We start from the raw sequence: 24,466 nt of genomic DNA, 5'->3' as shown, positions 1-24,466 counted from the left end.
CTACCATCCTTAGGTGTGTTTCTGAATAGTAGGGGTGCAAGCCAACAAATGACCTGGGAGAGCCGAGCCAAGGGTCAACTGTGGTGCTACGAGCCCCGCCCCGCGCATGGGTCTAATTTTTACAATATTTGGCATATAAATCATGCTACAAACATCATGATAAAATAGGATGCATCTTCAAAATATTGTGTTCCTTTAACAGGAACGTTTCAAGTTAATACATCAGATTATGTGTTGGGAAGTATTTACTAACAGAGTTTTTACTTGGAAACATTCCTGTGCCCACCCTGATAAAAATGCTATTCGTGAACCAGCAGGCAAATCCGTTGTCATGTGTCGCTTGTATTTGGCCTGGCTTCTTATTGTAGGTTTAGCAGAATTTTAAGCAATAAATCAAATGCAAGAGTTTTTTGTACAGTGTACATTATGAACTCGGGTATTTGAAGGCGCTGTCATATGATTAGGAACGTAAAGAAGCGTTGTAAAATAATGTATTTGCTGAGGATCACACAGTTTGGTCAACCAGGAGAGCTGGACTAGAGGCTTGATTTTCCAGTTTCACATCTTGATTTTCCAGTTTCGCATTGTGCAATTCAACCACTTGAAGCTTAGTTAAGGGAGATGTGGTCTAACTGTCAGCGCTGCCAAATTTGAAAGCGGAGACGCAAATTCGAATCCCGCCGTGGGCTAAACATCTTGTGATTATTGGTAAAATCACGTAATCTCCACCTGCTGAAAAAAGATTCTGACCTTGTGTAAAGTAATCGAGTGTTCATGTAGAGATTTTTATATAAAGCGACCAAATTCGCGAAATAAAAAAATATATACAAAAAAAAATACGTTCAGTTGTTTTACACGAAGAAGCCGCTGCAGAAAAAGACCACTAGATGGCAGCATTATCAATTAATTGGCTAACTAGGTTGGCGAGACAAAACTTGTATTATTACATAGCTCTTCGTTTGGCATTTTTGCCCTTTCTAAGCGCTTTCAAAATAGCAGATGCTCCCGCTGCTCAGATGAGGCAGTACTCAATATATCACGTTGGAAGCAGAGCAGGTTGAGTGGTCCTTGCCGGGATTCGAATCTTTGACCAAAAGGTGGCAGCAGCAGGAGCTTTGACGTCTTGCTGATATGTGCTTCTGTTTTTGTCGCGAGACTCTGCACATGCGCGCCCTGCTGTTAAATTGCTCTGTTACACTTTAAAGTAGGGATCCTCTGTAACTCCGTGCAGAATACATATGTGCAGCGAGATGCCTCTCGTGGCTTCATCACCAGTTTGACACTGTGCACGCCTACTGCCTACCTACTAACTCACATGGTGCCACAACGTGACACACGATATCCTTACCCATCACAGGGTCATCCGGTGAGGATCCGGTATCACACGGTGACAGGGAATTCGAAATGAAACCCACTGTAAATAGTGGATTTCCAGCTTATGTTCCGAGGCTCTGAACTGCTGACGTGCATTAAAGGCTATAAAAAACCCCAGGACAGCGGCATCAGCCAGCGTTTTTTATGCACCTTTGTGCTTGGAATCTATAACATCACTGCATGTTTACTAACCTAGTTGGGTGCCTTGGCTACCTTTGTGGCAGAGCTTTAAATGGACACGTGCTGTCCGTTACTGAGTGCTTACGTTTAGTCAATTTGGAAGGTAAAGTACCTATTCTTCTCAGCAAGCCTACAGTACATTTAATGGCAGATTACTTTTAAGTAGCACACAAATACTCCAAATAGGGAGTACCGGCACTTCTATATTTCGATTTAAAGCACTTCTCTAGAGTTGCTTTGAGTCACCAACATCTCTGCCTCTCACTCTCTTGAAAGGTTACAAAGTACCTCTTCTAGCCCGTTTCAACTTTCCATAAAGGAATTGGTTTTCTGTGTAGCACATTTTTAGGTCTCGCATGGCATTGCAGGGCAGAGCCCTGCTCCGCCTCCGCGAGAGATTTAGTAAGAGAGGATTTTCAGAAAAGGGCTTTAAGGCCCGCCCCTCATTTCCATTGGCTGGCGTCACCGTTTATGCTAAACGGTGGCCTGCCATTGGAAATTAGGGTTTTCTGTGGACGCCCTTTCTCCCCGAGCCGGACTGGCTTGCCTGGTTTGCGTCTGTTGTGCAGACATTTCTTATCAACTTGTTTATTTAGCAAGCTGATAAGAAATGTCCTCACGAGAGCCGTGAAAGGGCAAGCACCAGGCGTACAGGAACCTCAGGGCCCCCTCGTTCTATTGTGCGGGGGGGGGTGCATCATGTTGTGTGACTCCACTGGAGCGAGATGACTCTTTGCGATTGGCTAAAGTTTCTCTTTCGGTCTGCGGTGCACGGTTGAGGTGTGCTGTCCTTGGTGAAGGCATGCATTTCATCACTACACATCTTTGGTGAAATAATGAGCCTGTGCCTGTCGTAAGTGAGGAGTTTGTTGTCTGTGTGCGTGGAATGGTGTTTGGGCAATATGTCTACCTTCAATGCGGGACTTCGCTCTTGCGATTCTCGCCACTGAAGTTAAAATGTCTGTCTCCCCTCTGGTGTGAGCAGAACCCTTGTTTCCTCTCTCTGGTCAGTGAAGGGTTAACGCGCTTCACTTTCCTTGCTGTAGAGTTCAGCTGAATCGGTGCCCTCAATAAGGGGTTCAGTGGCTCTCCCATCCTCGGTAAGGGGGTACGATCTGTCTTTCTTTACTAAGGGGGGTAATTAACTATTTTTTGCAGCCCCCCTCGCCCCACCCTGACCGTACGTCCTAACGTCCCCGTTGCTGCTGTTTCCTTCCGTTTCACCTTGTAGGCAAAGCAGTGGCTTTGAATGTTCCTATTTGAAGGTAAGGGTTGTTGGTGAAAAATCATATTTGTGTGTGCGGGCTTGTTTTGGGGGCATTAGTTGGTTGTGGAGTCTGTTTGGGGAAGACTGGCTAGATGTGCTGGCTTGTCGGGTGGGTGAGAGATTGGTTAGGTGTGGGCGCCTTAGGGTTGTAGTGTTTCGATGTGGGAGTCTTAGTCGAGGACTCTGGATTGCACCATGCACAGTGTCATTAATCTTTATTTACTAGCCCCGTCAAAACAAATAACAGAAAACACCGATCTTCTTCCAAAGTTATACCACCCTTAAGTTTACACGACCCCTACGTTTGGCTACATCCAGTGAAACACATGTAACTCCAGGGAGTAAAGGAGAAGTGGGAGCCAATACCTGGAGATTGACTTACAGGACGAAGGAAGAGGCAGGGCTTGATGAATTAAGTGTGCCCCACGTTTGGATCAGGCAGAAGAGATTTTCCCTTCAGACTTCAAGACTCCGCCTTTCCAAGTCCCCCCGTGCCTCAATCTAAATCATACACCTGCTACAAGGTAATTATGTTTGTCAAACTTGCTTCTGTTATTTCAGAGGAGGCCTCCAAGTTATTCTTTTATCCCACCCACTACATACCCCACTAGCTCATGTCTGGTGCAGTTGATTAAGTTAAAGCCATTTGCTTTGCTAATGGTATTGTATAGCAAAGCAAATTGCTTTAACTTAATGAAAGGCGAGACCAATTGACTTTTTTATACTTGTTCTTTTGTAGTGCCCAGCACCGTACACCGAGAAAGGGTACAACTACGAGATAAGTCTTGTGTGCGGCACTCAGTAAGGTGTTCTGCGTCTAGGTGCTTCTGCTTTAGTGCTTGTTAAAGGTGGTAGTGCATGCCACAGGCAAAGCTCCTCCGTAGGAGTCCAAGCGTTCTGTGTCTCTGTCAGTCCTTGGCCCCCATGCTTCTTAGACGGTCTCCTTGGCAGTTCCGACATCCTCTCTCTGTCCATGTGCCTCAGGCTCCTCATATTGTTGTACCTCAAGCTCCACACCCCCTCCATCAGTCACAAGTTCTTTGTTGTCCATGTGCCTCAAACACTTCAGACATTGTCCACGTGCCCTAACTCTTCATGTTATCTACTTGCCCTGAGGTCCTTGAGTGCTGTCCAGGTGCGATACTGTCCTTGCGCGCTGTACACATGCCATACAGTACTTGTGCGCTGTCGATGTGCCCCAAGGTCCATGTGCACTGTCCATGGACCCCAAGTTCCTTGTGCACTGTTAATGTGCTCCAAGGTCCTTGTGCACTGTCCATGTGCCCTAGGCTTCTCACACACTGTCCATGTGCCTCAAGCTCCTTGTGTTCTGTCCACGTGCCCCAGACTCCTCCCACACTGTCCACGTGCCCCAGACTCCTCACACACTGTCCACGTGCCCCAGACTCCTCACACGCTGTCCACATGCCCCAGACTTCTCGCTCGCTGTCCACATGCCCCAAGCTCCTCGCTCGCTGTCCACGTGCCCCAAGCTCCTCGCTCGCTGTCCACGTGCCCCAAGCTCCTCGCTCGCTGTTCATGTGCCCCAGGCTGCTCACATGATGTCCATGCGACTCAATCTCTTCGTGTGCTGTTCATATGCCCCAGGCTGCTCACTTGCTGTCCATGTGCCACAGGCTCCTCGCCCGCCGTTTATGTGCCCCAGGCTCCTCGCCCGCTGTTCATGTGCCCCAGGCTCCTCGCCCGCTGTTCATGTGCCCCAGGCTCCACGCCCGCCGTTCATGTGCTCCAGGCTCCTCTCCAGCTGTTCATATGCTCCAGGCTCCTCTCCAGCTGTTCATGTGCCCCAGGCTCTTTGCTCGCTGTTCATATGCCCCAGGCTCCACACCTGCCGTTCATGTGCCCCTGGCTCCTCGCCCGCTGTTCATGTGCTCCAGGCTCCTCGTGCGCTGTTCATGTGCTCCAATCTCCATGCTCGCTGTCCATTTCCCCCAGCTCTTTGCTTGATTTGTCCTTCTCCTCTAGCATCCTAGCGTTTTCTTGTTCTCCAAAGCTGTGCACATTCTGCCCCAAGCTCCTACCACTTCTGTCATTGTATGGTGAGGTCGTCTGAACGTTTACCTGTGTGCCCCAAGCACTTCACACTCTGTTCATGTACCAAAAATAGGCTCCGTTTGTCATTCATGGCCCCTCACCCAACGGTTGACCGCCAGGCCTTGTGGCTTGTCCGTGGTTTATACTTTTTTTAGCCACTGGCTGAATCCTCATTTCTTAGATCCCACCCTCCCCTCTTTAAAACCCTATTGCTATAATCTAACATTACCTAATCTCCGCCTGTCCAACCATTCACGTAAACCCGCACAGTCACCACTAATTATCACCTACCTGGTATTAATATATCACAAAGTAACTGGAGTATGTGCATGCAGTGTATCCTGACATCACATGTCTAATTGCAAAAACCAACAATAACCATTACATGTACCACTAACATGGTCTCCGGAGTAGTGCGTTAGTCTCCATAAAGCGCTTCAACGCCTCACCCGGGGTAGTAAGCGCTATAGAAATCTAGAAATCCAGTTCAAATTGCAGTTGGCTGCCAAATACCCCAGCACCCCGCACTGAGTCTGTCTGCCCCGAAGTTTTCCACAGAATGTGCCACTGCGTTACCACTTCTTCACCACTGCTTCTTCGTCCTCCAGTCTGCTCTAATGAGTGAGAGGGCTGTACCTCGGTCCTAGCAGTGAGGGTGTAACAGGGGCCACCTTTACTCTCTTGCACATGGACTGTCCTTTTGCAGGATGTGGTTTCATTTTTTAGGTGTCGCCTCAGCCAGCGCATACGTTGCTCTGGCGAGAATTTTAGTATGTTGGCTTCAGAAAATGCTACCACACGCTTTTGCTTGTGGCGGCCTAGAGCTTTCGGTTATGCATGCGCGCGCGCGCTTACGAGCAGAGGCGCCAGATGGCTTTTCTCGTCATGCTCATTAAGCACATCGCTCGCTGCGCGCGATTGCAATCACTATCGCGGCCGCGTCAGTATGTGTTTTTAAGTGGTGCATGCATTACTAGACTCCTGCTTCCTGCTACGCTGTAAATCAAAGTCTGACTGGAGACTCTAAATTGTTGATTCTCAGCAGGCAGCAAGAATGAACGAATTTCCTGCCTTCTGCTTGAAGACTTCCTATTAACTGGTCAGTGGACTTTGGTGAAGTTGTCCTGCTTGATCTTTATTCTGTGGGATTACAGGGCCTACCTTCTCGTGTGCCTATGCCGGTGTCTGCTCTCTTCCCCCTTTCCTCTTATCTTGGTGTGTTTGTTCCAAACCCATCCCCTCTTCGCTGTTCCCAGGTCTGCATTTCCTTCTCAGTGATCCCTCTCACTCTGCGCCATTCTCACGGCTGTGCTATGCCATACCCACTCACGTGCCTCTGCCCTCTCGCCAGGATCCTTTTCACTGGCCTGCGGTCTCTATGTGCTTTCCTACCCTATTTCCCAGGCCTCTCTTCTCTCCCTGTGCCATCGCCCTCTCTGCCTTTTTTCCAGACCTGCCCTCTCCCCTTTCCATTGTTAGGCTGCGAGGCTTGGTACCAGCACACGGGGAGCGCCCAGCTTGGTTCCCGCACTCATAATTACAGGGTCACAAGCAGCACAAAGGGAGCTGCTGTGCTCCGGGAACTGGTCTTGGAGGGGGAGGGGACGCGGCTCCCAAACTTATTTTGTGTGTTCTTTTTATCAGGATGAGTCGTCGCCTTCCTCACTCCATCCCCAGCGCTGAACCTCTGCTCCACCTCTGTTAATCCGTTCTGTAATCTCTGGTTTATTTCACTTCTTCACAGGGGATGGGTGCCCTCCCTGGCGGGGTAACACCACCTGGTACTCCCCTGTCAAATGGCCCAGAGGAGCAGATTATTTGTCACCTCTGGCTCATGTCCCCTCTTGCACTACCCGCCCCACCTCAAAACGACTGTGTCCTTTTTTTTTTTTTTGTTAAAGATATTTTTATTGAAAGTATAAGAAGGAAGAGAAAGGGAAGTAAGGGAAGGACAGAAATACAGTAAATGCAACAAAAGCCCTCGCAGGAGCTCACGTTACATGGCATAGGAGTTCAATATTGCTGAAGATTGGACAACGTGGCCACCCCAGCCAGGATGATTCTCAAAGTCCTCCAGCTAACATTGTTGTCCCCAGTGGGGAGACAATAGAAAGGCATCTGTTCACAGTGGCGCCAGGCAAAAGCCGCCCAAACCTGGGGCTCATTCGATCAAGTTAAAATTGCGCCTCCTCGTTTCTCGGCCATAAGAAAACAATGCTGCGAAGTGAAACACAAAGACCCACCCCCCACAGAGATAGACAAAACAAAACACGCTCCCCCAAACTCCTGAAACCCTCCAACCCCCCCCCCCCCTCCCCCCCCCCAGTGGTGGCAGCCAAGTAACAGGCACACTTCCGAACAATCTCTCACACTTGGAACAAATGGAGTGCACGTAAAGTGGGCGGGCAGACCGCTGACAGTAGACCTTGAGAAAGGAAGCGGACCCCATCTGAAGATGAAGTTTTTGAAATTTCCTCTGAAAACATCCGCCATACGTTCCATACTCAGAAGTTTCCACAACCTAGCATACCAGAGGGAAAGTGCAGGGGCCTCCTTCTTTTTCCAAGCCGCCGCCAAGGTCAGCTTGGCCGCACCCATGCAGAGCCAAAGGATTTGTTTATCCGCTTTAGTCTGATGCTCCAGGAGCGGATCACGGAGACCCAAGAGAACGAAGCTTATCGAGTCAGGAACTGGGTACCCCAACACATCCTTGATTTGGGACAGTATCTCCTCCCAGTAGGGGCGAATGACAAGGCAGTCCCACCAAATATGGCGGAAATCCCCCAAGAGACCACAACCCCGCCAACATCTATCCGACGTAGAGGGAAAGATCTTTTTCAACCGGGCCGGGTAAAGATACCAGACCATCATCGTTTTCATGTGGGCCTCCCTAAGGTCAATGGAATGATTAAATCTGTGCAGGTCACACCAAAGGTGAGTCCACTCCTCATCAGAGATATCCCGACCCAAGTGCTCTTCCCACAAACTCATGTATCTAGGGCGAGGCGAGATAGCCGTGGCCAGCAGAAGGTCATAGAGGAAGGAGATCACCCCTCTCATGGTTGTGGTGCTGGTGATAAAGGATTCGAAATCAGTGGGAGGCCTTGTCGCTGCATCTCGCACCTCCGGAGACAATGCCCAGTGTAGCATTTGAGCATGTCGGTAACGCTCGGATGGTAACACCGCATAATCACGCATGGAGTTGTGGAAGGTAAGTGGCTCATAACCATGAAACAGGTGCGTGAGCGCGTAACATCCCCCCGCTCTCCACCCATCAAATGGGCCCTCCGTGAGAGCCGGTGGAAAGGCCGGGTTAAAACATATAGGGGTGAAGGGGGACAGGAAGGAAGTCCACCTCTCATCGCTAAAAACCGAGTCCCAGACCTTCAGGGTGGTACTCGTAGGCGTGCTAATATAGGCGTTCCGAGGGCGATCCCCCTTCGCCTTCAGACCAGGTCCCATATCGACCTCCCCGCCACACTCCTATCCATATGCAGCCAGTGCTTCTCCGATTCCATCTGGGTCCACTCAGCCAGCACTCGGAGTTGCGCCGCCTTGTAATAGAGATGCATATCTAGGAGGCCTACCCCACCCTTCTTCAAAGGCCGTCGCAGCGTGAGAAAGGAAAGTCTAGCGCGACCCCCCTGCCAGATGTAATGCAGGATCATGGTCTTAACAAGCTTAAAAAATCCCCCATCTAAAGCAATAGGGAGCGCTTGAAACAGGTATAGGAGCTTAGGGAGCATCGTCTTTTTAACAGCATGGACGCGGCCCAGCCAAGAAATGAACATGGGCTTCCACCGATTTAGCTCAGTCTGTATCTGGGCCAGCAAAAGTGGGAAGTTGGCCGCATATAGAGTGGTAACAGATGAGGTCAGCCGGACCCCGAGGTATTGTAAAGAGGAGCTAGCCCATGACAGGGGCGTGAGCGGCCGGATACGGTCCACCTCAGCAGATGGTAGCGTGAGGTTAAGGATGTACGATTTGGTAGGGTTGACCCGAAAACCCTCCACAGCTTCAAACTGAGAGAGTACTTCCTGTACCCGCGGAAGGGAGTTTCCCGGGTCCGCTAGTGACAATAGAACGTCATCAGCAAAAAGGGAGATTTTATGTTGCTCTCCTGAGAAGGGGAGACCACTGATGTCCGGGTCCTCCCGCACCCTAAGGGCTAGGGGTTCAATGCTGAGCGCAAAGAGTAGGGGAGATAGGGGACAGCCCTGCCACGTACCCCGGTAATGTGCAAAGAAGGGTGAAACATGGCCATTAACCATGACCCTTGGTCGAGGACTGTGGTAGTTGGCCCGAAGCATATCTATGAATTTGGGGCAAAAGTCAAAGGCCGCTAGCGTACCGAAGAGAATGGTCCAGTCTACCCGATCGAACGCTTTTTCAGCGTCAAGGCCCACCAAGACCGCCGGGATCTTGAAGCGATTGGCCTTCTCGATCAAGTGAATCAGCCTTCTGGTGTTGTCGTGGGTCTGACGGCCCTTTATAAATCCTGATTGATCGGGATGGATAAGGGCAGGCATAAGGTCTTCGAGCCGTGCAGCCAAGATGGAGGAGTATAATTTAGCGTCCACATTCAGTAGAGCTATGGGCCGGTATGACTCACACTTCGAGGGGTCCTTCCCGGCTTTGGGGATAATCGAGATCATCGCCTCCGCCGCCATGGAGCCCGTGGTCTGGCCCGCCTCCCTCATGCCATTAAAAAGGGTCACCAGGAAGTCCCCCAGCTCAGAGGCAAAGGACTGATAGAAGGGCGCCGTGAAGCCATCTGGGCCAGGCGCCTTAAGCGGTTTAAGGGACTTAATTGCGGCCAACACATCCTCCCTAGTAAAGTGGGCCTCCAGAAGGTCATTCCACTCCTTGGCAACCTGCGGAAGCGGATGAGCCCTCAGGTACTCCTCTTGATCCTCCGGCACCAGGCTATCCGCTGAGTACAGGGCGGCATAGAATTTGCCGAAGAGTTCCGCCTTGGCCGCGTCTTGATGCTCCAAGGCGCCCGAGGGCGCCCGGATGCCACCAACATATTCTCTCTCACGCTTATCGCGAAGCTGTCGAGCCAGATGTTTCCCCACTTTATTGCCTTGTGCGTAAGAAAGACGTCGTAAGCGCAGGAGGGTGTACTCCGCCCGATTATTATAGTGGGCCCTGAGTTTACCCCGCACTGCAGCAAGTGGATGGAGTGTCCTTTGAGAAGGATTCTGCTTGTGCGCAGTTTCAAGCGTCGTTAACTCCGCCTCCAGTCCCCTTCTTTATTAAACTCAAAGAATTCACCAATGGCCGCCCTGAGTTTTGTGCACGATTCCTGATCACTTGTAAGTGAGACAGGGAAGTACCATTTGCGGTAAGGGGACATCCCCGGAGCCCACATCAAGCATATTGCCAAGAGGCTGTGATCTGATACAGAGAGTGGGAATATCCTACTATCCCGCAAGTCCCCCTGTAATGACTGGTTCAGAAAGATGTGATCGAGATGCGAATACGTGTGGTGAACATGGGAAAAGAACGTGTTGTCTCTAGTGTGTGGGTGGAGGGCGCGCCAGCCATCAATGAGACCCAGACTGTCCATAGCATCCCGCAACTCAGGGTAGAAGAGGCCCGCCTCCGTCCTCTGTTGTTGCGAGCAATCCAGACCTTTGTCCCACACCAAATTGAAGTCCCCCATCACTATCAAAGCACCCTCCCCAAAATCCCCCACCTCCCGCATGAAAGCCTCAAGGAACCCATTTTGGCCCGTGTTCGGCGCATAGAGAACCACCCATGTGCAGAGCTTGCCTAGGAGCATCCCCTTCACCATCAGCCATCTACCCTCCCTGTCGCTGCGCACCACCATGGGTTGAAATTGCAGTGTAGAGCGAAACAGAAGTGCCACCCCCCGATGCTTAGTGGCGGCAGAAGACCTGTATATCAGTGGTTATTGCCTATTCTTAAGCCTGGTTTCGTCCCTGCGGGCCAAATGAGTCTCCTGCCGTCCCACCACATCCAATTGATGATCTATAATATATTTCCACACCTTCTGACGCTTTTGGGGGGAATTAAGGCCTCTAACATTCCAGGAACCTATCGTAACAGGCATCATTTAAACATTCCCCTCCCACAACCCGCTCTACATAATGCCCCCCGTAGCGTCATAGACAACCCAACCACACCCGCATTCACACCAGATCCACCGCTACCATCACTGAGCCCAGTCCAAAACAACCCCCCCCCCCAAACCAAAAGAGCCCCCAGACGTTAAGTAGAAAAAACAGTTCTAGAACCAGAAAGAGAACAAGTACACCAAGAAAAGAAGCAGCCGGACATGACCATAAGGGTCGGGGGTAGAAGACCCGGGTAATGCCCCCCTCGAGTTCAGGGTCGGGGTAACCCTCCAATGGAGCACGGTCCCTTAATGTACCTGAGGTGGTAGAGCCCCTCCGGCCCCACGGGCCGCCGTTGGGGGAGCCTAGGCTGCCGAAGAGCTGTCTATCCGGCCCGAATCAGTCAACAAAGCCACTGAGGCAAGGACCTCTCCCCTCTCATTTTGGCTCGCCGAGGGAGTCGGGCCCTCCGCCACTCCAAGGCGGCCCACTCTCTGCCATGCCAGGAGCGGGAACGGCGTCGTCTTCTTGGAGAAGCGCTGCCCAGAAGTTCCCTGGCAGCCGCCAGGGATCGTATTTGCACCAGTCTGTTCTGCCATCTAAAGATGAGCCGAAAGGGGTGGCCCCAGGAATACGACACCCCGTGGTCCCGCAGGAAAGCTGTGACCGGGCGGAAGTCCCGCCGCTTCTGCAAGGTGGAGGCCGCCAAGTCCTGAAAGAGCTGGGGGCTGTGACCCCGAAACTGCAGGTTGTTAATATCCCTGGCTTTTCGTAGGATCCTCTCTTTTAATTGAAAGTCGTGGACACAAACTAAAATGTCCGGCGGCGGCGAGGGCGCGCCATGTGGCAGCCCAACTCAATGCACTCTGTCCATGCGGATCTCCGAGAGGTCCGTTTCTGCTAGAATCTGCAGGAAAAGGGCCTCCACATACTTCCGCAAGCTTTCACCTTCTCCTTCCCAGGGTACAGCTCGGATTCGAATGTTATTGCGGCTGGACCGATTTTCCAAATCTTCGCAGTGGGCCTGAAGGTCTAAGTTCTGCTCTCGGAGCCTGAGCATATCCTGCTGTAACTGGTGGACGTCGTCAGTAAGGCCTAGATCGTGCTCCTCCAGGGTCACCACCCGTTCTCCAATGCCATCCACATCTCGGCGGACCTCGCGCAGATCGGAGGCCAGCTGTGACTTCAGCTCCGTGATGTCGTCCGTAATGGATGCAAAAAGTTCGATCAGGAAGGCCTTTGTGACCGGGCCATCCCTGTCTTCCTTCGCAGGGGATTTGCTGGAGCTGGGGGGCGATCCGGATGAACCCTTCCCAGGGCCGTCCTTCCCAGGCCTGTTCATGCGGTTCCTCGTCGTCATGATGAGGAGCCTCGGCGAGTCCCCGCGCGCTCCGCGATCACTTGGAGCGCCCCGGGATATCAGGCCACGCTCCCTCGCACCCCCCGGGACCTCCGCTCCGCTGTCACCGGGAGGCCGGAGCTATCAGAGGACAGCAGTCGCTGTGCACACTCAATGTCCGCTGAGTCGCCCCAGGGCTATAAGGGGTAGGATCGGATCAGCACCTCCTCTCCCCCGTCTCTCTGCGCTGTCCAGCAGCCGCCAGACAGGTCGGCGCCTCCTCGCCACCTCCTTCCAGGCGATGGGAGCCAAGATGAGCCACAGGGGGTCAGAGTAAGTTTGTGACGGCCCCAGTCAGGGGATCCTGCAGTGCGATCGCTCCTCTCCGCACGTCGCTGTGGCCCAGGGTCCCCAGGGCAATGGCAGCCGATGCTCTCCGTGCGATGCAGTGTAGGCCGCACTAGCGCATGTGCGTCGCCGCCTCAACACCTCGGCTAAGTCCGCCGGTCTTGGTCGTAGCTCGTCGGGAAAAGGCTCAAAAGCATTCGGGGCACCTCAGTAACCCAATAAAGTCGATTCCGGAGCAGAAATCGCCCCAGGACAGCTATACAAGGCGATGAAGGGCTCGGGGTACCGGAGGAGCTCGCAGGCACGTCCTACTCCGTCGCCATCTTGGCCACGCCCCGACTGTGTCCTTTTAACGGGCTGTGACACTGGAGTCTGTTGAGCAGGACTTTGAAAGTTTTCTCTTCTTTACAAAGCGCTCGACTCTTTGAACGCAGAGACCTGCAGTGCTCCTGACTGCACTGGGATTCCACCCATGCTGTTCATGACTCTTACCTGTACTATTTATGGAGGCATATACATGTAATTTACGAGTTACTTTGCAGTGTAATCATTCAAAGAAACATCACAACTTACTTTAAAGAGTTTGACTATCCTAAAATAAGGACAAAATACCTCATTCAACACTTGATGGACAATTAATTCTATGACATAGGGAAAAAAAATGTAAACCCTTTTGACTTCTGTGCACCTCACTTACCATAACTGCAATCTGGGGCCCCCCAAAGAATAATGATTGGAATCCGGTGACCCCCCTGGGTCATTTTTGGAAGCCGGGGACCCCAGCCTACACTATTTCGATGTTTTGAACCACAAAACAGTACACAAATGATTAAATATTTTATTTAAATGCACATTCATACATGAAACAAATCCTTATTTTAATGAGAAAGGCCAGCGTTTGTAAATTCAACTAAGGCACTCCATCGTCCATGCTATATTCTGCTGGGTGCACTTGCACTGTCCGACCAATCAATCAGAGAACACCAACTTCATTGTCAGTCAGACTCCAATGTCAAACTCCTTTGCATTATAATAAAGTTTTACACATTTTCACTTTTCAATGTTGCTTGTTTATTTATGTGTACTTCATTCATCTTGTTATATCATTTAATTAAGTGGGAAGCCGCATACCCCTAAGGTTCCCAGACCACTGGTTAAGAACCATGGCTTAGAGTACAACACAGGCCAACTTGTGCATTCATGCTCAAATAATACATGTTTTTATCTCCAACAGACTTCTTCTTATAACCCTTTTCCTCCGCTAAAGCCAATCACCCTCCATCTTCCTCCCCACCCCTGCCCCTCTACTTGAGTGTGGCTATGAACGGTGTGAACTGTTTAACACATTTATCTTTGCAGCGCACACCTCCACCCCCTGAGCTGCCTTACTCATGTGAATGCATATTATATTCATTTCTCATCAGACGGCAGAAAGCAGTTGAGGTATGATTGAAGTATGTGAAAAAGATAACTTTATAGTGTGCTGTCTAGCCTGTCCCCTGTTCCCTGTTCTCCGTGGGAAGGCAGCCCATACACATGAATGCAGCTCCGTAGTTTCTGCTTAAAAGTAATAACGTTATCTCTAAAACATTCAGGCTGCTTCATAAATCCATACATGCTGGATCCTTTTGTCACAGTCAACCTAACAAAAGAAATATAAAAAACAAAATAGAAATGTAGGACCTTATAAGTGTTTAGCTATACAACAGTGGATGTTGTTGCACCAAGGATATTGTGCTGGAAAACTAAACACTTATAGGGTCCCAAATGCCAGACCTATTGGCTATGCCAATGCTTGTACTGCTTGCTGCTCCCATGCTTGAAATATTGCACCCACCCCTTCAGAAGATGTACCTCCTGCATGTCAGGGGCAGGTTTTGTACTGATCTATCCCATAGGCAGGGCTGGATCCCTGCCACTCCCAGGCTGGCATCTGCCAGGTTCTGTACTCTTGAAATTGCCTTCCAGGAGGACGTCTGCAACCACTGACCTCCCCGGTTAGGCCGGCTGTACGACTTCTCCCCTGGAAGAGATGGATAAAGGGATCAGGTGGGCGGCGGATCATCCCGGGAGTTGCTGCTGCAGATTATGTGAGCCAAGAATGCCTGGGCAAGTACAAACACACTGCTCTTTCTCCTCTAGATGCACTGTGAGGGCACACCGGAGGCTCAGGTGGAGACCAGCAAGGGGCGGAGTCTGCGCAGGACCGTCAGCGTGCCCTCAGAGGGCCAGTTCCCAGATTATCCTCCGGAGAGCGCTGTCAAGCTGGGTAAGCATCTTGATTCCTTCTGAGTTCTGCCTTTATGTTTTTCTACTAAATGTGGTGTATTTTATACTTCACTCTGTGTGATGGACACAGGGTGACCACTTAACTCCTAGTTATATGGGCGCTTTCTCCAGTCCTGAACTGTTTACCTAAAAATCATTAGTTTCAAGCGTTAGGCAAATTCTTTCAGTGTAAGCAAAACAGTGCTACAGCACTCATAAAGCATCAGCTTAACACACAAAAGTCCAGAATTGGAAACAGTGTCTGTAATGCTCTTGTGGGTTACCATATATTGTGTTAACAATGGCTGCAATACTACTTATCGGGAAGACAGCAGATGGTGACTATGACACCTTTCACCTCCAGGAAGTCCCCAGTACATCATGGGGTACCGCAGGGCTCTGCGATTAGTCCTATATTGTTTAATATTACAGCCCCTGTTCCCATTATTAAATCCTTTGGCATTGACCTGGTCAATTACGCCGACAACACTCAATTGGTGTTTTCCCTGGAGTGAAAACAAGCAGCATCTATGGATACGTTCCAGGAATGCATGGCTTAGGAGAAACTCTTTGCAATTTAATGGGGGGAAAACGGAGGTGGTATACTGCCCCACGGCCAGAATGTCCCCACATCTACCTCTGGAATTCAGGCTCACTCCTGATGAGGAGCCTCTGGTTCCAGCCAAAACAGTACGCAACCTAGGAGTCTTGGTGGACGATAACTTCCAAATGGAGTCCTAGGCTAACAAGACTGTCAGCGTGTGCCTTTCATTGATGCGCATGCTACAACAGATTCTTCCACTACTTCCCAAAGACTCGCACACACTTGTAATGAGGAATATTGTGCTGAGTAGGCTGGACTATTACAACTCCCTGTATCTAGGAGCACCGCAATACATTCTTCAGGGGTTGCAGAGAGTCCAGTCTATGGCAGCGAAGATGGTGCTAAACAGGCAACGTGGGTCCTCCACAACGTTGGCTTTGAAAGACCTTCACTGGCTGCCCATCAAAGAAAGGATTCACTTTAAATCACTTTGCATTGCCTACAGAGCAGCACATGACTTGGGTCCTGTCCCATTGCAGGAGAAGTTTGCCTGGTACAATCCCAAGAGGCAGCTCCGTTCCTCCAGCGCAAATTTATTGATGACTACCAGGTTTAGACGCTCTAGGATGGTGGGGAGGGCTCTGTGTTGTAGCCGCTCATCTATGGAATGAGCTGCCTCAGAACATTAGACAAGCCAACTCTTTGGCTGAGTTTAGAAAGAGCCTAAAAACTTGGCTCTTTCCTAGGCACGATTTCTAGCCCTCCTCTATTCCCCTTTATCCTATCGGTTGATGTTTAGGTTAGCTTCTCAGGTCTGAGCGCCAGGATACCCGTAGGGTGGCAGCTGCGCTATATAAGAACTCATTCCTTCATTCATTCATTGAGCAACCCGTACTCTGGTCTGTGTTTATGTCAGCTGCCACTAAGGTTATTTTGAAATCTTGGGCCGTATCTGGGAGTAGATTCATGGCCTGCTCTAAAGATATCACCGGGCAACGCTAAGGAACGGTACCTTGCACTGTTTAGATTATTCAGATGTATTCAATTAAAAAAACAACCCTAGGACCTGAATCCATTTTGAGGGAAGTCATTGTGCAGTAATTGGGCCTATAGCCATGTCTGTTGAGTTTAGTACACTGCCGTAAGGCCAGACTCCTGAGGATAACACTGCACTGGTCATGGTATACCAGCCTATCAGGCTTATCGCACCCCACCACATCCAGGATGTGAGTCTGTTGAGCATCACACTGCTAGTCAAGGTATCCTTATCCATTGAGGTTATCACACTTGAGTGCACCAACCACTCCTCCCCCTGCTGGCTGGGACACCTGCCCAGCTCCGCCACGCCCCATAAGGGAAACGAAACAACCTCCGTACGGAAAAATAAAATGATAATAACAGGGTTATTATCATTTTATTTTTCCTTTTTGCACTGCTTAAAGAGCAGTGGGGTAGCACTCCTCCACCCTAGCGGAGGAGCCGCCACTAATTCTTACGTGTAAAAATCAACAAGTTGCCACTAGACCTAAAGGAGGAGTAATTTTTTTTATTTTATTTTTTGAAAACCTTTATTTCACAGTTTCAGCAAACAGTTACGGGCCTACAACCACCTGGCCGGCCTCGGCTATGACTTAGAGAACATTAGCAAATTTACGCCAACTCAATAGCACATCGATCTAATCAGCAAGCATAGCAAGTTACACCATTACCGGAGCGTCTATTGAGTGACAGGAGGAATGAAGGTTAATTTTAAAATATATAGAATGTAAAGGATCAAAAGCCGAACAGTCTAGCAAGGGTACCGAGTGGGCAAGGCATATAACAAAGCAATCGGACAGCGAGCGTTTTCATGTTATTGGTCTAAAGGCTATCAATAGGTAGGCAAAATACTATACAAGCAACACACCAGCCCTCGCCCATCCCGGCACCATAGGCAACCCCGGTACTTCCCACAGGACCGCATGCAGCGGAGAACAGCGAGAGAGTCCCACTAACCCAGCACTTCGATCCAAGGAAACAAGGAAGAAAAGACAAAGAAAGAAGACACAAAAGAGAGAAAGGAAGAGAAAAGGTCCATAGTAACTAAGGAAAACAAAACAAGAACCCCAACCCCCCACCCTGCACCCCTGCAGAGGCTACGGCCTATCCCCCCCTAGCAGCGTGCCTGTCGCCCTCAAAACGAACCCGAAATGTAGGAAGAAGACATAAACAAGATAAGGCCATAGATCAAAGATAAAGTAAACCCAGAAACCCCACCTCACCAACCCCCCACCCTGCACGTTCTAAGAGGCTACGGCCCACCCCCCTACTAACGTGCCTATCCCCCCAAAGAGCCCCAATGAAAGGGGAAAAAACCGGGGGGAAATCATAAATATCAATTGCCCACCCTCCCCCCCTTACACAAAGTAGCTCAGGCTCGAAACACAAAAAGACCCATAGATCACCAAATAATAAATGCGGCATATCGCAGACCAGGGAAGCGTCCTTAGTTCAATAGCAGACCGGGTATCCATCATGCAATCCAAGGAAGAAAAGTTAAATTCACCCCTGGCCCACCTTGACCCTGCCATCAATGCGCAGCCCCAGACAGTTAACAACACAGTTCAACACCAGACAGTCAGGATAGTTATGCAAACAAAGCAGAGCCGATGTCTTGTGAAACTCCACAAGCAGGGGGCCGAGAAGACCACCATTCCAAACGCGGAGGCGCTGCAGGAAGGAATCGAGCCCAGCTCCCAAGTCACGGCACAGTACAAGCAGCGTAGAGTGGACGGGCAAAGAAGCAGCACGAAGAGGACAGTCCTTCCGCTCACCAGTGTCGGGCTCCAAAGTCTCATACACACAGGCAGTCGGCTCTAGCGCGTCTCCAACACTAAGCAGGGCCTCCCGCGGAGCCATCTGTAAGCATTCGTCAGGGACATCCAGTGGCAGTGGGAAATCATAAATGACAGCACTCTCCCTTGGACCGTCGAAGTCCTCAGTAGTCAGTAGAGCATGAATGGCGTCCAGTTTACGTCCGAGCTTCCTGCCCTCCCTCATCCAGGCAAGGCGAAGAGAACCCAGGGCAGCAACAATGTCCCGAACCGTGGGTTCCATAGCGCACGGCCAGCACAGATCCACTAATACTCAATATAGCGCCCGACCCAGCCGGTGGCAGCAGCTCACGCAATCGCGCCCGGGCAAGGAGCTAGCGGTAAAAGTAGCATACGGGTGTCAGCCACACTGTATAAACACTGGTGATCTACTGTACCGCAATGGCCGCACTCGTGTCAGTTTGTCCGTGGGCGCCTGGTAGGAAGCGTATGCAGCAGTCACACTGAGCTGTGCGGAATCACATCACCACGGGCGATCCCGCCAGACACATACCAGTAAGCCTGGCACCGGGGTCCGCAAAGGGAAACACAGGTCTGCCCCAGCGTGTGCAGCGTCTCAACCGACCCAAAATGGCGCCCCTCCGTCCTTCCAGCCGGCAAAAACAAGCAGCCAAGAACAAAGGAAAGGTCACACCGATCGATGACACAAAGTCTCCCAATGCGGCCGTATCCTCGGCAGCGCGGGTCAATTAAAGCAACCTGAGCAGCGGTAATGCTGCCTCCCGCGATGATGAGCGACGGTTGTCCCGGCCTGCAGAGCAGCCCACTCGAGTGATCCCGGCCACCGGCAACAAGTTCCGTCCCCTCAGGCAGCAGACGGGCACAGTCTCGGTCTGGGCAAAGCGGATCGGGAAGGAGGGTTACCGGATCCATCCAGACTCGGGAGTCGCTGCAAACGGATCCCCTAGTCTTCCGACGCCGCAGCAGGTCGGCCCCGAGCTTGTGCAAGCGGGGGAAGGCAGGATAGTAGCAGGATTGATGCTGTGGCGAGCGGAGCTCGCAAACTAGGCGGCCATCTCGCTTCGCGCTCGGCCACGCCCCCCCCAAGGAGGAGTAATTTAATAAAGTTACTAGACCTTCAAGTGCGGCATGTGACCTTGGTTTTTTAAGAACTGCAATATATATTTTAGATATAGTACAGGTTTTTTTTATTTCTCATCATAGTTGCAATCTGCCGGGGAGGGGGCTCCATAGAAATAAAGCATCTGTTGCAGAGATTTGTGATTGACGCAATGGTCGTAGGATCAAAATCCTTTAAGATTCACTCAACCTTCGTTAAGAGGGCCAAAAACACATGTTTTCTGTCAACATTGCCTAGATGGCCCTTGGGGTGAACATACTTTGACTAACGCACCGTTAATATTGGTTTATTTAATTTCCATCAGTAGTGCTGAGGCGAAATCAGTCATTAAGTTGCTTGAGAAGTCACTGGCTGCCTTAAATCTGACACACTTTTAGATGCAAGACTGGCACGACTGATCCTGCCCCAGCTCAATAAACCTTACAGTGATGATCCCAGCAAGCGACTGGCTGTGCCCGGCACTGCTCATTACTTTGTTAGTGGTATGACGTGAATGAACCTTAACCAGCCATACCAGCCTGTCAGAAGCAAATGTGTCACGTGGCTGAACTCTGTCCCGCCCTACAGGCCTTTGCAAGGTATGTGACTGGACTATTTCTCAGCCCTGTCAGCCTGGCACAGGTACTGTTGCCAGGTCACGTGACAGGTTCGGTTCTACGTCTGCCCTTTGTTCATAGTTGATCCTGACGAGTAATTGCAGCCCTGCATAATTACTCCATTGCAAGTGTGACGCCTTGCGCCAGTCCGAGTCTTCAACCAGTAGCACTTTGCCTTCTGGGTCTTGTAGTTTTTATGTGTTCCATTAGAAGCATGGGCTTCTAAGTCTCAGCCTGTGAATCTTTGCTAATGTGCCAGACCTTGCTTTGTGTATTGCACTTCATAAGGGGCCATTACCCAGATATGTGCCCGTCCAACCTTTCAGAGTTGAGCTAGGGAGGGGATCCTGACAAAGTTGTCACCAGGACAAGTCAGACAAATGTTGTGTAAGTATATGTACAGGTGACTGACATTCTACACAAATTACAACTTTGAGCACTGTGTTTCCCTGCCTCCATCCGTGGAGGGACTTGTTTCTTTCCAAGAGCCTGAAAAGCAAACACAGCATAGGTGAGACTCGCGTCACTCACAAATGGCTCTCACGTGCTTCACAGAAGAAGAAATCATGTGTGTTTAAATGAGCACTGTCTCTGAGACATGAATTAGGTCATCCTTTGGGCAATTTTCAATGCTTATTAAACGGAGTCGCAGTATTCATAGTCCAAAGACTAAGTTGGAAATGTGGACAATTGATGTCCATTTGTTTTTTTCTGCAATGTACGCTTGCTTTTTTCTACAAAAAACAGTGAAATTGCCTATTTATTTTGAATGTTTTACGGTGGCTGCTTGCTGCACTGCCTTCTGTCGACTTCAGACAGGACCCGCCATTCCCTGTTCTGCCCAAACCCGGTGCCAGAGCCAGTCTCCAAGACTGTCGAGGATAACCCAGCACTAGTCATGGTATACCAGCCTATTGTGCTTATCGCACCCCACCACATCCAGGATGTGGGTCTGTTGAGGATCACACTGCTAGTCAAGGTATCCTTATCCATTGAGGTTATCACACAGTGCTAGGGCCACTATCGGGGTCTAATGAAGATCAGTCGGGGAATGTGTTGGTATCCTTATTTACTAAATGTATTTGTATCGAGTCTACTTAGATTATCACATTGTGCTGGATTCAATGTCTAGGTCTGTTGAGGATCATGCAGTGCTAGTGACGTTATTCTCGGCTGAGTTTAGAAAGCTGTGCCGGGATCAAGTGTTCGGTCCTGTTGAGGTTATCACACAGTGTTTGAGACAGTATTGTGGTCTGTGAAGTTTAGTACACAGTGCTGTGTTCCTGTTCAGATCTGTAGACGGTATCATAGTGCTGCTAGGGCCAGTATCCACATCTGCTGAGGTTCTCGCACTTTATTAAGGCCAGTACCATGGTCTGGTGACATTATCGCATAGCTTTAAGTAAACCATGTCCTGACACTTTAGGGCAAACAGGGACTACTATCTCATATAGCCCTGAAATGTTGTAAATATGTATCTTTGTTCTCTATCCCTATTAGGAGTAGTCATGAAAAAATATATTTAACTTCGCTGTTAATGTTTAGACACCTGCATCAGTTCCGTGCCATAATTACTGCCTTTGATCTATGTTTACCAGTCTATCTACTCATTGTATTGCGCAAGTACTGTTCGTATATACTGCATTTCTGATTGGAATACCATGTCTGATAAATAACCATCATACCACTAGCATCATGTTGCTAGTATCCAGAACTCATGGTGTTGCCACACAGTGCATCCTCCTCTTCTGAGGTTATCACACAGCACTGGGTTGAGGATGAGGTTTGCACTCAGTGCTGGGACCAGTTCTCTGTTTTGTTGAGATTACCATTCAATGCTGTACTGGTATCCACCTATACTGAGCCTATTGCATGACACTTGAGCCAGTATCCGGTTATATTGAGGTTACCGCATGGCAGCACGGCATGAAGCGGGCCTGTTGAGTTTGTCACTTCCTTTGAGTCAGCGTGAGGTTATCACAGAGTGCCGGGATCAGTCATTTGTGCTACAGTTGGGTTCCCAATCCACGCTGTATGGAGTGCCAGCCTATGCTTATGGCAGCTCAGTGGAATTGCAGACTCTCTGCCAACACACACCAGTTCTGAATGTAAATAATGTGCTTCAAATGCCAGTGCCCTCACTAGTTCCCTCAACAAAGCTGCCACAGAAAGGACGCCGACAAAGACAATCTTTCTGCTTTGTTTGCAGTGAAATTTTGTGGGCAGAAAGAGAGTTTTGCGTTTTGTTTTTTTCATATAGAGTGTGTTATGGAGATATTTGTAAATAGCAGTATTGTGTGTGCGAGAAACACGCACACAGTATCGGAATCATATGCCTTTTAACTGTTCTCAAGATACATGAATAATTCATTCTTATCACTGGTGGCTGCCATGGAATAGTACAGGTGGGACAGGGACTGAGGAGGTAGACATTTTTGTTTTTCACTTACCTGGCTGCCGGCTGCCTCCTCTCCTTCGTCCTCTTCTGTTAGCGCACGGACACAAAGAGGCTCCCAGACTCTCCTAAGTCAATCATGATGCTTGACAGCAGCGCGGTTATTGGTTTGAGTGGCCTTGTTCAGCGCTCAGTCAGGGAGTGGGAGCCTGGGTATGTTCTACACCTGACCATCAATACAGTCGGTGGAGAAATGATATGTGCACATGTCTGTTTGGCCGGCCAAACCGTCATGCTCACTTAAGTGCACCAACCACTCCTCCCCCTGCTGGCTGGGACAACAGCCCAGCTCCGCCACGCCCCATAAGGGAAACAAAACAACCTCCGCATGGAAAAATAAAATGATAATAACAGGGTGTTATTATCATTTTATTTTTCCTTTTTGCACTGCTTAAAGAGCAGTGGGGTGGCACTCCTCCACCCTAGCGGAGGAGCCGCCACTAATTCTTACGTGTAAAAATCAACAAGTTGCCACTAGACCTAAAGGAGGAGTAATTTAATAAAGTTACTAGACCTTCAAGTACTGCATGTGACCTTGGTTTTTTTAAAGAACTGCAATATATATTTTAGATATAGTACAGTTATTTTTTTATTTCTCATCATTATTGCAATATGCCGGGGGAGGGGGGATTGCTCCATAGAAATAAAGCATCTGTTGCAGGGATTTGAGATTGACGCAATGGTCGTAGGATCAAAATCCTTTAAGATTCACTCAACCTTCGTTAAGAGGGCCAAAAACATGTTTTCTGTCAACATTGCCTAGACGGCTCCTGGGGGGAACATACTTTGAATAACGTAATATTGGTTTATTTAATTTCCATCAGGTGATGCAGTAGTGCTGAGGCGAAATCAGTCATTAGGTTGCTAGAAAATTATCTGACTGCCTTAAATCTGTCACACTTTTAAATGCAATACTGGTACGACTGATCCTGCCCCAGCTCATTAAACCTTACAGTGATGATCCCAGCAAGCGACTGGCTGTGCCCGGCACTGCTCATTACTGTCAGGTACCCCACAAGGCTTACCTAAGCTTGTGCAGGAATCCCGCAGAGACGACAAGTGCAATCGCCCCTGTACCCACCTTACCCAGTGAAGAAGATGCACCAAGCTGGGATGAGATGGGACCAGGGAAGGAAGCTAAAGATGATGGGAAGGAGCCGCCCCTTAGTTTTAGGAGAGGACGTTCTCTTGGCTCTGGAAGTACTCTGAACACCAGCTGGCAGGGAGACAAAGGAAGACCCAGTTAGGAGGATTGCTACCCCACCAATCCTACGTGCACCTCTACACACATAAAGAACAGTAGCCACCTGGCAGCAGAAACACCATGGCTCTGGAAGATATCTTTAGCAGGGAAAAGGAAGTGGTGCTTCAGCATACTCAGAAACCCAAGTGTAAACACTCCTGCGCTGCTCAGGCAGAATAATGTAAGCGCTTCAGAGCGATGTGGGACAAACCAAAGTAAAGCGCTGCAGCGCGGTGTGCATTAACCCCAATGACAAGCGCTCCAGCGCGGTGTGGGATTAACAAGAAAAGCGCCCTAGCGCGATGCGGAACAAACCAAAGTAAAGCGCTTCAGCGCGGTGTGCATTAACCCCAATGACAAGTGCTCCAGCACGGTGTGGGGTGAAACAAGAAAAATAGATTCAGCGCGTTGCAAGAGAAACAAAGTAAAGCGCTCCAGCGCGGTGTCTGCAAACCCAAATGAAAAGCGCTCCAGCGCGGTAGGGGTTTAAACAAGAAAAACGCTTTAGGGCGATGCGGGGGAAAACAAAGTAAAGCGCAGTAGTTAAGCGTTTTCCCCCGAAAGCGCTGGGTGAGTGGAGGCGGTATCTGTTTGCGGACTAGACAGCAACCTGACCTTTACCCGGAAGTGAGGGTTTTCAGACCTCCGTACGTGAGCAGAGGTTTACGTAGTGCAGCAAAACGCCGCAACCATGACAATTACTTTGTTAGTGGTATGACGTGATTGAACCTAAACCCAGCCATGCCAGCCTTTTAGAAGC

At 49.8% G+C, this 24,466-nt stretch overlaps 1 protein-coding gene across 3 annotated transcripts in view; it reads left to right on the top strand.

Annotated features, from left to right (window-relative positions):
- RASAL2 (RAS protein activator like 2) overlaps positions 1 to 24,466 on the top strand; it is a 785,014-nt gene that overhangs the window by 306,733 nt on the left and 453,815 nt on the right. For all 3 annotated transcript variants that reach the window (XM_086956462.1, XM_086956457.1, XM_086956450.1), the window contains exon 3: positions 14,789 to 14,915. In XM_086956462.1, the coding sequence (XP_086812588.1) occupies positions 14,789 to 14,915 (127 nt within the window). The remainder of the gene's footprint in view (positions 1 to 14,788; positions 14,916 to 24,466) is intronic.

Source organism: Lissotriton vulgaris, chromosome 1_1, assembly GCF_964263255.1.
Source record: "Lissotriton vulgaris chromosome 1_1, aLisVul1.2, whole genome shotgun sequence".
NCBI classification, from domain to species: domain Eukaryota; kingdom Metazoa; phylum Chordata; class Amphibia; order Caudata; family Salamandridae; genus Lissotriton; species Lissotriton vulgaris.
Note: the sequence above shows the minus strand (reverse complement) of the source record. Positions and strands in the feature narration are given on the sequence as shown.